General features: G+C 43.0%; 1 protein-coding gene and 2 long non-coding RNA genes across 4 annotated transcripts in view; 1 reads left to right on the forward strand and 2 right to left on the reverse strand.

The window, feature by feature from the left end:
• Window positions 1-4,632, forward strand: part of NXPH3 (neurexophilin 3) — a 95,438-nt gene extending 90,806 nt beyond the window's left edge. For both annotated transcript variants that reach the window (XM_068263391.1, XM_068263392.1), the window contains exon 2: window positions 3,029-4,632. In XM_068263391.1, coding sequence (XP_068119492.1) covers window positions 3,029-3,778 — 750 coding nt within the window. In that variant the 3' untranslated portion in view covers window positions 3,779-4,632. The remainder of the gene's footprint in view (window positions 1-3,028) is intronic.
• LOC137541851 (uncharacterized) lies at window positions 2,956-9,648 on the reverse strand. Its single transcript, XR_011025290.1, has 2 exons — window positions 9,576-9,648; window positions 2,956-3,512 (listed from the first exon to the last, which is right to left on the reverse strand). It is a non-coding gene; the product is annotated as an uncharacterized lncRNA (long non-coding RNA).
• Window positions 9,649-11,979: 2,331 nt separating this feature from the next.
• The window catches only part of LOC137541852 (uncharacterized), a 156,251-nt gene continuing 154,059 nt past the window's right edge, over window positions 11,980-14,171 (reverse strand). The window contains exon 3 of the long non-coding RNA XR_011025291.1: window positions 11,980-12,402. This is a non-coding gene — a long non-coding RNA (uncharacterized lncRNA). The remainder of the gene's footprint in view (window positions 12,403-14,171) is intronic.

Genomic DNA, 14,171 nt, shown 5'->3' on the forward strand with positions numbered 1-14,171 from the left:
TGCAGGTGATTAGGGCTGCATCCATCTTTAGTCTGTACTTCTGTGCACTGGTGTAGGCATAGGGGTTGCAGAGGCTGCAACTGCAATGGGTCCCTGCTCTAGGGGGCCCCTCTAGGGCTCGGCATCAGTGTAAAGGTGCGTACACACGCACTACGGCCGCCAACGACGGGTCCTTTAGACCCTGCCGCTGGGGGGGGGCGTTCTGCCGACAGTAGCACGTGTGTACGCGCTGTCGGCGGACTGGGAAGGCTGTTTCTGAACGATCCGCTGAGCCACTACTGTCGGCTGAACGTCCGCCCAGCGGGAGGGTCTGACCCATCGTTGGCGGCTGTAGTGCGTGTGTACGCACCTTTGCAGTGGTAGATTACAAATGACTGTGCTCTCCACAGTGCTAATCATTTATAAATTGTCCCCAATTCAATCTCATGCATCTTTCATAGCTGCTGTTTTTGGTAGGCAGGATTTGTATGTGTGTGTGTGGGGGGGGGGAGAAATTGTAATGGAGACTCACATTGTAAATTTTGCACTGGGGCCCATGATTTTCTATCCATGTCACTGTTACTGTGTGTCATATATATAGCTCCCAACTGTCCCTCTTTCGGAGGGACAGTCCCTCTTTGGGTGCCCTGTCCCTCTTTCCTCCTCATCTGTCCCTCTTTCAGGACTTTGTCCCTCTTTCTATATAAAATATATATATTTTTCTACTAAAAAATGTGTTTGACACAACATATTTTTCTTATGAAATCTTTATTGTATGCGTGACTAGGGGTGTGTTAGGGGAGTGATCAGGGGTGTGGCTTAAGTGTCCCTCTTTCTCATCTCAAAAAGTTGGGAGGTATGCATATATATGTCACCTTTTTACTTGATCACTAAAACTGAAAATTCTAACTCCTTCCCCCCCCCCCCCCCATACCAGCTTGAAATTTGCTTTAAAACGGAACTAAATGCGGGCCGGGCACATCTAAAGAGCTCCACTTGTCAAAGGATCCAAAAGCAAGGGGTCACACAATGCACTATTGTCAGTGCATCAGTGCAGTGTCGTCGTCGTCCCCCCCCCCCCTCTTCCTCTTCCTGCTTTCAATCTGCTCTTAGGTGTGTTTTTAGATTTATTTATTTTTTAGACTGTTTTCCGTTTCTCCTGCTAAACTTTACTTTATGAATAGACCCAGCATGTCTTATGTGGCTACCTCTCTATTGACAGTATTTTGTTGTTTTGGTAACGCGGCCTTATCTCCATTTGACTCAACTTTTTTCCTATACATTGAGGTGCTGATATAATATTGACTGATAACTGATTTCAGTTATGCTAGGGAATATGTGACTGATAACTGACTGCTAACGCAGGAGATTAACAAATAAGGAGAGATAATTCATGAGATAAATAGATAAGGAGAGCTAAACCATGAGTTATGTCAGTTAAGGAGAGTTATACCATGAATTAAGTCAGTTAAGGAGAGCTAAATCATGAGTTAAATTAGATGAAGAGAGCTAAACAATGAGTTAAGTCAGTTAAAGGATATCTGAGGTGAAAATAAACGGTTGAGAAAAACAATTGTATCCATCCTCCTTCTCTTAAAAATTACTTTTTTTTTAAATATCCCACAGTTTTATTATATGTTTAAATCTAGTTTTTAAGTTTTTACTGTTTCATTGTCTTTCTTTGCTCAATGACACCTTCAATGAAGTATGCTAGAACTCAAATCTATGAATTATTGACCCTTATTATCCCTTTCCTGTTCTCAGAAGCCATTTACTGACAGGAAAGTGTTTTATGGCTGTAATTACTAATCAGTGAGGATTATGCTATAGTCTGACCCAGTCCCAACTCGGACAAGAAACTGTCACTTGAATACCTGATTTTTAACTCTTTCAGGCAGAGAAAGAAAAAAAGGAACACAGCACAGTTATTTGTGTGCTAGGCACTGTACACAGGGCTGGCGCTACCATAGAGGCAAAGTAGGCAGCTTCCCCAGGGCACCAGAGCTTGTAGGGGCCCCCAGTGGCTACAAGAGGAAAAAATATTTCAAATCGGCCTTATAGTTCCTGAGAAAATCGATTTTAAAGTTTCAAAGGAAAAAAAATACACATTTAAAAACCTGCCGACTTTAATGGTTAATAGCAAATCCACCTTAAATGCTAGAAACCCTATATTGGCAGGATATGTTAAGGGGACCATTGGGAATAAGAGGAAAAAAACAATTTTTCAAAAAGACCTTATAGTTTTTGAGAAAATCGAATTTAAATTTTCGAAGGAAAAAAGTATACTTTTAAATGCGGTAAACTTTTAGTAGCAAACCTAACGGTAGTGTAATTTTACATGCATCAAAAGAAAGAGCAATAAATTTCCTGACGGGGTTTCCAGGGGTTCCATATGCAGCCACAGCGCTTTGACCAGGGATCGCTATACAGCCGCAATATGGCTGCATGAAGATCCCTGGCATTTTTTCCTATTTTCCCAATTTTTTTTTATGCTTAGAGTGTGGGAATTTTTTTTTTTTTAATTATGTGGGGTCCCCCCTCCTGAAACTTTTTAATCCCTTGTCCCCCATGCAGGCTGGGATAGCCAGAACGTGGAGCTCCGACCGATTGGGGCTTCACACCCTGACTATAACAGCTGCAAAAAGGTCCCCTAATGCCGATTTTTGTTCCGGGGTATATGTTGGGGGGCCCCCCAGGTTTATTTTGCCCTGGGGCCCCATTGTTGCTTAAACCGGCCCTGACTGTACATACAGTACATGTGTCTATCTCATCATGTCACATGTCACCTCGGTTGTCCTTTAAGGAGACCTAAATCATGAGTTAAGTCATAGGAGAGATAAATTGGGAGTTAATAAGTAAGGGGAGATAATTTAAAAGAAAAGCTTTGTGAATCAGGCTCTAGGTATTTCAAGGCAACAGCTGCAGAAGCTGCTTGGCCTGAACATCTCACATCAGTTCCTAGAGAGATAATAACCATTGTTTTTTAAATTATTTTTTATTAATCTGTAATTGTTCTGTTGAAAGTAATTTATTTCATCTCCTTCACTAGGTGATCTGTGGGCAAGAAGATGTGCCTGGTGATCCTGAAGATGAAGACCAGTCAGAAACCAAACCTCAATCAAGGCCTCGTATCCCTCGGAGAAAAGCAAACTCTCCAACCAGATCTCGAAATTCCAGCCCGTTAAATTCTACGGTCCTTCAACTTCTCTCCAACTCTCCTGAATTCTGGGATGTTCTGAACAGTCTTTCAGAGATAGGTCACAATCAAGACCCTCCAGTTCCAGCAAGGGTCCGACGTCAGTCCGTGCTCAGGTCAACTGGAAGAGCAAAGAAAGTTTTTGGTTGGGGGGATTTTTATTCAAATATCAAGACTGTGAAGCTAAACCTCCTTATCACTGGGAAGGTGGTGGATCATGGGAATGGTTCCTTCAGCGTCTTCTTCCTTCACAACTCAACCGGGCAGGGAAATGTTTCTGTTAGTCTTGTCCCGCCATCCAAAGTCCTAGATTTTGACCTGGAGCAGCAGATGTACGCTGAAGCGAAAGAATCAAAGATATTCAACTGCCGCGTGGAGTTTGAAAAAGTAGATAAAGCAATTAAGACAGGCCTGTGTCCTCACGATCCGTCAAAGACCTGCCATCAGCAGCAAACCCGTAGCAAGGTCGCTTGGACATGTTCACACCCTTTTAAGATTGTTTGTGTGTATGTTTCCTTTTACACCACAGATTACAGACTGGTGCAGAAGGTCTGCCCTGACTACAACTATCACAGCAGCTCTCCATATTCACCCTCGGGCTGAATACGACTAAAATACTAAGTGCTGGTAGCAATGACATAGCCTCGGATTGGCTAACTATGGGTCTACCTTTTATGGACTTCCTGTGCCTTGGTCTGGTCCATTGTGGTGTGTGTACTTGTGGAGAAAGTGGACAGAAAGCTGTGTAAGTGATGTGCTGGGCGTCAAGCTTAACCCACTTCAATATACACCCAATGTAACAAATATATTGTTATCCTCCCATTAAAATGAACTTAAGTGTGGTCTGCCAGAAAGCCGAAACAATTGAGCTAAGAAAAAAACCTCCATTGTGTCTGCCTCCAGCTCGTTGCTTCTGAGCTAAATACAATGTTATGGGGAGGAGTAAAAGAGGATTAGGCAAGCATCATATTTATCAGGCATCAAAACTTTCTATGGCCTGCCCATAGCAACCAATCACACATCTGCTTTAATTTTTGAAACTCTCTAGAGTAGAGAGTAACCACCATGATCTGTATTTAGAAACAATCAAGGTGATATTCAAGGTACGGCCTAAGGTAGCGGCTGTTTACACTTAGAAGTGGCACCACCCAGAGGTATAGGTGATCCTCATGTAGAATCATAACCATTATTTCAGGACGACAGAAGACCCCTTCATCATGGTGATGCTAGGTGATAGATTACCTGAGACATTCACATGCAGCATTGAGCACAACTTTAGGCTTGTGGAGTAAACCCATGATACCGATGAAGGGTTCTTTAGTAGCCAGAAAAGGTTGGTTATGCTTCGATATGAAGAGTAAGAACTGACTAGTCTTTTTTGAGTATTGGCTTACCTTTGGACATTGTCTTTAGATTGGTGGTGCTGACTACCCAAGCTACAGCACTTTACAAAGCTATTTCAAAGACAGATGTAGAGGAACCCACCTCTGACAGTTACAGTCTTAAGCAACTGGAACTGGCTAGTTAGTTTTTTAAGTCTAAACACCCATTTCAGACCTGGGCAGTCTTCCTCCCAGCAGCTACTCGCTTTATGCTGCTCCCCTCTGGCTCCCAATCACATGACGTACATCAGGAGTTGGGCACGCAGCAGAGTAAGTGACTGCTGAGAGTTAGTAACCACCCTAAGGAACGGAAGCAAGTAAATACTCTTAAGCTCCCTCTACACCATGCAATTCTGTGTGCGATCGATGGAATTCAATTGGATCGAATTCAATTGGATCAATTAAATCCGACATGTCCGATCGGGATTGGATTGGGATTTGATCGGTAGTGTGGTCGATTTTGCATAGTTATCAATGCAAAATCGACCACACTACCAATCGAATCCCAATCAGACATGTCGAATTTAATCGAATTAGATTGATCGCACGCGGAATTGCATGGTGTAGAGGGGGCATTACACTTACTCTGCTGGGTGGGGGGTGTGCAGCAGGAGGGGCCATGATCCAGGGAGTAGATTGAGCTTGCAGTTTTCCCTTCTTCCTGTTTTAGGCCCGGTGCACACCAAAAACCGCTAGCAGATCCGCAAAATGCTAGCAGGTTTTGAAACGCTTTTTCTTATTTTTCTATGGCGTTTTGCGGATTGCTGCAGCGGATTTCAGTATAGTACATTTCATATATTGTTACAGTAAAGCTGTTACTGAACAGCTTCTGTAACAAAAACGCCGGCAAAACCGCCCTGAACAGGCGTTTTTCAGAGCGGTTTGCGTTTTTCCTATACTTAACATTAAGGCAGAAACGCATCTGAAATCCAAAAAATGCCTCACCCCGGGAGTATGCGTTTCTGCAAAACGCCTCCCGCTCTGGTGTGCACCACCCCATTGAGATACATTGACCAAGCGGATCCGCAGACGCAAGCGGCTGCAGAAACGCTGAAAAAGCCGCTCGGTGTGCACCAGCCCTCAGACTTGGGTCCACTCGTTCATTGATCCCGAATAATTACATGACGTCACCTCGTTAAGGCTTGAGTGTTGATGAATCATACATCTATCCTACTTCTATATCCGATCAGTCACCAGTGAGCACGGCTTATATATTACCATGAGAGCTATGAAATCCCTGCTAGTTCTCATACAGATCATGTCGCTGTCCAGCCTCTTACTTTATATTATGGCCTATTATGTCCCTGTTATACTTTTACCTGCTATTGCTTATGTCACTTTGCTCTGCAGGGAACTATTTTCCACCATTATCAGACTTCTACAGCAGAGAACAGTAATAATGTGCAGCCTACAGTAGTCACCCATAGCTAAGAGAGTTAGCCACATGAGCAAAAAAATAAAATGTATTAAATCGGATTGGCTGCTATGAGTTACAGCACGTAACTATTACACTTTGCCCTGCCATAATAGATGGTTTATTTCACAAAGAGCAATGATGAGGTTTTGTAGTCTGTTGCTGAAGCTGGCATCCTTATTAGAAAAGTCTATTTCTGACAATTTGTAAGCAAATTATTATTGTGTTTTTACGTAGTGCTGACATTTTTTGCAACTCTTCGCAGATTACATTGTACACTGTATGTCACTAACGTCTCCCTCAAAGGAGTTCACCATCTAACGTCCCCACCATAGTCTATGTTAGGGAGGCAGTGGCTGAGCAGTACCTAGTTTGCCTTGTGGAGGATTCTGCTCCAGTGCTGGTCGTAATGGAAAAATCTACGCTTACGGATCATTACGCGTAATTTTACGCTATTACGCATTACGCAATTACGGTTATGGCGTAGGAAATTATCTACGGTTCATCACTGTAATTACGCGTTAATTTACGCAGATACCGTAATGTAGGCGCTTACGCTACGATGTTACGCGTAGTGCCGTAATACCCATTAATGCGTACTTTTTGACGCATGTGGACGATCTGTACGCAATAGCCGTCAATATGATAGCTATTGCGTACACATCATTCGTATGCGCCAAAACGTACGCTTGTATACTGAAGGGCGGGAGAAGATACTATTGGTTGCTTAGGATGTTGACTGATTGGCTACTCTTAGAAAAGGGGAGTTTTTACGTTAGTAATGACACGTAAAATTACGCGTAAGTCTTCGTAAAATTACGTATACCTAGCAATTACGGTAGACAGCGTAATTACGATTCCACTTTACTGCTTACGCGTAAATACTTACGCGTAGGACCGTAAGTTACGCGTAGCACTTACACGTAAATTTGCATTGAATTACGATGCGTAATTACGCTCATGCGTAATTTCAGCCCAGCACTGTTCTGCTCTGGTGTAGCAATAAGCAATGCAAGGTTGTGACTGTAAATTGCTATATAAGATAACCTCTGTATACCTCTTCCCCTGCTTATACCTCTTTCACACTGCAGCCTTTGAAAAACAGTCTTTGGCGCATGGTATAATGCAACCAATGATGGATTAAATGAAACCAGAGATGAACGCTTTGGCACAATATAAACATATCCCCCGATAGTTTTTACAAAATAAATACTATACCTGGTATTTGTGCCGCTCTGGTGTGCCAATTTTTTTGTGTTTTTTTTTACTAAAACGCCACGCAAAACACAGTTCATCAGTAAAGCATAATATTTAGTGGGCTGTGTGCAAAATGAAATCACCATTTCTGAAAGCTCTTATGACTAACAAATATAGATAAAAAATAATATACCCTTACATTAGCAGTTCCTCCCATCTCATCACAGCTCTCTGTGATGCTGTGAATATACAGAACAGGAAAGCAGAACCAGAAGGGGGCAGGCTTGTGCTTCAAAAGACATCAGAGAAGACAGACTCCGCTATAATGATTCCTGAGCAAAGCCAGACTGAATGCTCAGTCGTGGATTTTATCAGGGCTGATAACAAGCAGGCTGAGCAGTGAAGGATGAAACAGAGAGCAGGGTAGGTATTTTCTCTAATATTCCCACTGATATATATGGTAAAATACACAAGGGCGCTTCATCACTGGTACACTATAAGATTAAGACAAATTGAGGCCTAGGCACAATAGTAGTTTCGCCTCATCCTGATGATCCTTTTGGCAATCTGAGGTGGGAGACAGGGCAGAGAATGTGGGAGTTGGGCCCCCTGAAACTCACTAGGCCCCAGGCACCAGCCTAGCTTGCCTTCTGGATGATCCTGCTCTGAATGCAACTACCATATACACAGTGCTGGGGGAATTTCTCACCGAGGCCCCTATCTCTGTAGCTACACTCTGTGATAAAGGTGAATAAACCTGCGAGTGTGGTTATGGGATGTAGGAGGAAACCAGTGTACCCCAAGGAAACCCACACAGACGTGGGGAAACCATAGAAACTCCATGTAGATTATGTCCTGAATTTGTAATCCAACACTGCACATAAATAGTGTTAGCCACTAAGTCACCATACCACCCTTTCCCCCATAAATAAAAGATTTTTTTAATCCACAATATTTTAGTGTATTCATACTTAAAGGATACCAGAAGTGACATGTGACATGATGAGATAGACATGTGTATGTACAGTGCCCAGCACACAAATAACTAGGCTGTGTTCCTTTTTTTCTTTCTCTGACTGAAAGAGTTAAACAACAGGTATGCAAGTGACAGTTTCTGTCCGGGTTGGACTGGGTCAGACTACAGCATAACTCTCACTGATAAGGAATTACAGCTATAAAACACTTTCCTGTCAGTAAATGGCTTCCAAAAGCAGAAAAGAGATAAAAAGGGTCAATAATTCTTAGATTTGAGCTCTAGCATACTTCAATGAAGATGTCATTGAACAGATACAATGAAACAGTAAAATCTTAAAAACTAGATTCAAATATAAAACAAAACCGTGGTATAGCTTAAAAAGTCATTTTTAGGAGGAGGATAGATACAGTTGTTCTCTCATCGGTTTATTTTCCCCTCGGATGTCCTGGAGAAAATGTTTTAAAATGAGGTTCTGACTTGAAAACACAGAATGCTTTCGTTACTGATTTCAGATCGGTTGTAAAATAATGGCACTTGACTTGTATTGTTTACACTAAGGGCCCGTTTCCATTGCGGAAAACGTGAAAACGAATTTGCATGCGGATGCAAATTCGTATGCGTTTGTATGCGAATTTTAAAGCGAAAACGCGTTAAAATTTGCATGTTTGTAAGTATGCGAATTTAACCATGTCAGTGCCTGTGTGCTTTTACATTGATTTTAAGCAAAAACGTATGCGAATTCGCATGAAAAATGTGCATAACGAAAACGCATGCGTTTATTACATTACTGGCGAATTGCACACTGACCTTGCGGTGTGCGAATTCTGATGGCTCTGCTGTGCCGATTTTTTCTGCACAGTCCACCACATAGAATGTCTGACAAGTGGAAACAGGCCCATTGATTTATATTGGTTATGCAAATCTTTATGCAGACTGCATACTGGTTGAACTCGATGGACGTATGTCTTTTTTTCAACCAAAATAACTATGTACAGTAACTATGTAACTATGTAAAACGCATGCAGATTCACTCTAGTGGAAACGGGCCCTAAGGTATGACTCATCACTGTACTGAAGTGCTAGTAAGATCTGCAAATGGTTGATAAGCAGTTCAAAAACAAAAGGGGTTGTAAGCAGTGGAAGGCAGGGGGAATGTTTTATGCTGGGAATACACAGATAGATGGCTCGATAGATAACTACCAACAGGTCCGATCTGATTTTGATCATATTTCTGAATGATTTTCTCATAGAAGTGAATGGAAACTGATCGGAAAAATGATCAGAAAATCGATTGGCCAGTAAATCTGCTGAAAAACGTATCGTGTATTCCCAGCATTAGAAGCCATGGGGATGTGTTGAACCCTATGTGTTCTCCAAATAGGGTTCAACACATCCTATAGCTACTGTCATTTACTGTCAGTACGGCCTTACTTGTCAATACGGAGATCAGACACCATTGTGTGTAGGCTTTGGCTTGATGATAATGCTACCTCTACAATTTGTTGTTAATAAAGCTGCACTGCTTTGAATCCCCGCAGGTCCCTTTGAGATGATGTCACGTGTCTCCCTCTACTATCTAAAGCAATTAGCAGCTCTGGTTTGACCTTAACTTGCTAGATCGTGTCCTGGCTGAGATTTGAAATTCCAATTAAGCATGATTAAACAGTGTAAAACTGAGTCCTCGATCAATAACGCAATACATTTTATTTGATTGATTTTAGCCCCATTTTATTATATCACCTCCAATATTTACAATATGAACTGTTACTCTGTGTCTGTACTGACAGTAAATTAGCTATAGGATATGTTAAACCCATTGGGAAAATGCGCTAACAAGTTCCCCACGGCTTCTAAAACATTCCCCCTGTCTTCCACTGGTTGTCCCCCCCTCCCCCCCTTTTTAACTGCTTATCAACCATGTGCAGGTCTTAAAGCGCATGCGAGATGAAAAACTAACTATAACAAGTAACTTGTCGATATATCTTATCTAAAGTTTAGATAGTTTACACAGCAAATCTAGCTGAAAACAGCTTTAATAGAATATGATTGATTATTCCTGTCATACAATGACAGCAGCCATGTTGTTTGTAAACATATCACAGAGGCAGGCTTATCTGTATCTTGAGCAAAAAAACCTAATCCCCCTCCTCCTCCCCTCTGCCTCTGAAATCTCTGGCTAGTAATACCTCCCCCTCCTGCTGCCCAGACTGAGCTCCCATGAGCCCTTGCTACTGTCTGAAAGTGCCTTGGCTCTCTGAAAACATGTGGGCGTGGCTTGTTTAGTTTATAGGGAATTTGGAGTATTAAAACAAAAACAAAAAAGTATTTGGCTGGAGGAATGCCCTATAAACAATAGGAAAGGAACACAATTATGCAATGTGTAAAAGTTCATCTCGGATCCACTTTAAGTAGCACTCCATCACAGTGATCTTATCACAGTATCTTAGTGTAAACAATTCAAGTCAAGTGTCATTATTGTAAAGGCCCATACACACGCTAGACAGGCTGGAACGCAGCGGATCGCTCAGAAACAGCCTTATCAGTCTGCAGACAGATGTACACACGCCGGACTGTCGCTGGAACGCCCGCCCAGCGGGAGGGTCTGACGGACCCGTCGTTCCAGCCTGTCTAGCGTGTGTACGGGCCTAGCGTGTGTACGGGCCTAGCATGTGTGTAGGGGCTTAGCGTGTGTACGGGCCTAGCGTGTGTACGGGCCTAGCGTGTGTACGGGCCTAGCGTGTGTACGGGACTAGCGTGTGTACGGGACTAGCGTGTGTACGGGCACGCGCGGACGAGCGCCGATATCGAGCCAGCGGCTCCATCCGGCGCATAATTGCATCCAGAAACGTGCCGTGTATGCCCAGCATAAGCTGGAATCAGTAATGCAAACATGCTGTTTTTTTCAGTCAGAGTCTAATTTTAAAACATTTTCTCCACACTTAAAGCAAACCTGAAGCAAAAAGTTATGATACAATGAATTGTATGTGTAGTACAGCTATGAAATAGAACATTACCTGCACAGATATGAGTCTCATATTGTTTCCAGTATAGGAAGACTTATGCTGGGAATACACGTTTCGTTTTTGCCTTCGTTTTAGCCTTCGATTCGTTTGGTAAATGAATCGAGTGTTGAAAACGTATGTGAAAATAGTCATAATCTCATTATAGTTTCGATTAATAGACCCCAAAAACGAACGACTAGCGATCGAACATGTTTGATATTATCTCTCTTTATCCATCTAATCGAGCCATTGGTAGGCTTGATGGCTGTTCAGATCGATTATATATTCGTTTATGCCGTCCGTCCCTGTACTACGTTTCGTTTCTTTGCAGCCTTCGATCATTGGAAAAACGAAACCATCAGAATAGAAAAAAAAAAACGAAACCGTGGGTGGTGATATTAACCGTACGATCGATTATTTCGGGATCGAAAAGGACAAAAGGCACAATCGAAACGAAGGCTAAAACGAAACGTGTATTCCCAGCATAAAGAAACTTCAGTTGTTATCTATGCAAAAGAGCTTCTCTGAGCCCTTCGATCCAATGTGGGTCTAAGATAGTTCTGTTTTCTTAAGCAGTTAAACAAACAAGAAACAGTGAGTGACAGCTTGAGATAAGGTTTTACTGCAGGAAAGTTCAAAGGGTCATTAGCTCTGCTCTTTTTTACAGTGTAAAATACAGAGCAAAATGTATATGATTATTGTAGAAATGAAATTATGAAGTAAAAATCTCAAAAAACACCAGCTGGGAAAGGCTTGTACAAATAAAATAGGAAATACATTTGCACAGCCTAGATTAGAGGTTTCTGTGCTGGAGTCCCTCTTAAAGACCTTTAGATTAGCCAATGGTTGGGTAGCACAGCACAATTACCAGACCTGCCCCGGCGTGCAATGATAAACCTTGAATGCACCTCAGCAAAGGTCTGCAAAGAAAACAAGGATGGGCGGCAATATGGCCATGTGTACAGCATGAAACGCAAGGCAATAAAACCCCAGCCAATTAATTAAGGAGAGAGAAAGGAAAGCCGTTCCTCTATGGCCTAGCTTCTCAACCAGTGATATGTGTACCCCAGGGGGTACTTCTGATGGGTCCAGGGGGTACTTCTGATGGGTCCAGGGGTACTTCTGATGGGTCCAGGGGTACTTCTGATGGGTCCAGGGGGTACTTCTGATGGGTCCAGGGGGTACTTCTGATGGGTCCAGGGGGTACTTCTGATGGGTCCAGGGGTACTTCTGATGGGTTCAGGGGTTACTTGGGCCTGATGTAGTTAATGCAGTGTAGCAAATTAAGAGTTTTAGAAAATTATAAACCTATGAAAATTGCAACTTACATTTAGTATTTTAGCTAATTAAAAGCAATATTAAATACCTGGAAACTGTTTAAAACCAATTCCTGAATACTACTATTAAAGGGATACTGTAGGGGGGGTCGGGTGAAAATGAGTTGAACTTACCCGGGGCTTCTAATGGTCCCCCGCAGACATCCTGTGCCCACGCAGCCACACCCCAATGCTCCGGCCCCGCCTCTAGTTCACTTCTAGAATTTCAGACTTTAAAGTCTGAAAACCACTGCGCCTGCGTTGCCATGTCCTTGCTTCCCCTGATGTCCTCAGGAGCGCATGGTGCAGACACAGACCATACTGGGCCTGCGCAGTACCCTCCTGGTGACATCAGCAGGAGTGAGGACACGGCCACGCAGTCGCAGTGGTTTTCAGACGTCAAAGTCTGAAATTCCAGAAGTGAACCAGAGGCGGAGCCGGAGCATCAGTGAGTGGCTGCGCAGGCACAGGACATCTGCGGGGGACCATTAGAAGCCCCGGGTAACTTCAACTCATTTTCCCCCAACCCCCCTACAGTATTCCTTTAAATATATTTGTGTCAAGTGGTATGCAAGATTGAAGCAGGTGGTTTCGGTGCCAGGTGCTGAGCGGCTGAGCTGGGCGGCGCTATAGCACTAATGCGCGCACCCTGCGCAAGGGTAATATGTGGTCCCGTCAATTGCCGACCCCCCCAATTACTTCTCCCTCCTAATTGCTATGAGTTGGAAGGGGAATAGTATTTAACGCCTTCACCCAGCGCCCAGTTCACCGGCGGCGCACTAATATGTACGCCTCGAGGTAATCTCTACTACAGGGGTACTTAGCGAGCACAGAGATTTAAAAGGGGTACATACCAAAAATAACGCTGAGAAGCACCGCTCTATGTGAGCTAAGTCTCAGACCAGCACATGCTAAAACTGCAAGAGGAATGGGAAATCCCTCAATATACTGAAATAGGGTTAAAGTGAAACCAGAATGAAACACTCTAAAGACACAGAGATAAAGACACTTTCCATTCTGAACTTCAAAGCTGTCCTGAGCCATAATACTGTACATTAGTCTGCAGATTACATTTTATGAAAGTAGATTCGAGTCAGCCAGACCTGATTAATTTTTGTTGCAAAACAAGACATAATGCTTTCAGGCCTGACTGTCTTATGTTGCGATTATCTTAGCAGTTTGCCTGTGGTCATCAACACTAATAGGCAGTCCTAACGCTGCCATAGAAAAGCTAAGGAAAGCAGGCTTTGTTCGTTTTTGACAGGTATCGGCATGTGTAGAAAACAAAGACTGAAAGTGGATCCGAGATAAACTTTTACTCATTGCATAATTGTGTTCCTTTCCTATAGTTTATAGGGCATTCCTCAAGCCAAATACTTTTTTTGTTTTTGTTTTAATACTTTAATTCTCTATGAACTAAACAAGCCTCGCCCACAGTTTTTCAGAGTGCCTTGGCATTTTCAGACAGTAGCAAGGGCTCACGGGAGCTCAGTCTGGGCAGGAGGAGGGGGAGGTTACTAGCCAGAGATTTCAGAGGCAGAGGGAAGGAGGGAGGAGGAGAGGGAAGTGAATTTGTCACAGGCTGAGGGTTGGAGATGCAGATCAGCTTACCTGTGTGTAATGTGACAAACAGAACATGGCTGCCCTCATTGTATCACAGGAAGAAATAATAATGCTCTGTTGAAGCTGTTTGCAGCTAGATATGCTGT

The sequence above is a fragment of the Hyperolius riggenbachi genome, chromosome 12 (genome assembly GCF_040937935.1).
Source record: "Hyperolius riggenbachi isolate aHypRig1 chromosome 12, aHypRig1.pri, whole genome shotgun sequence".
Lineage (NCBI taxonomy): Eukaryota > Metazoa > Chordata > Amphibia > Anura > Hyperoliidae > Hyperolius > Hyperolius riggenbachi.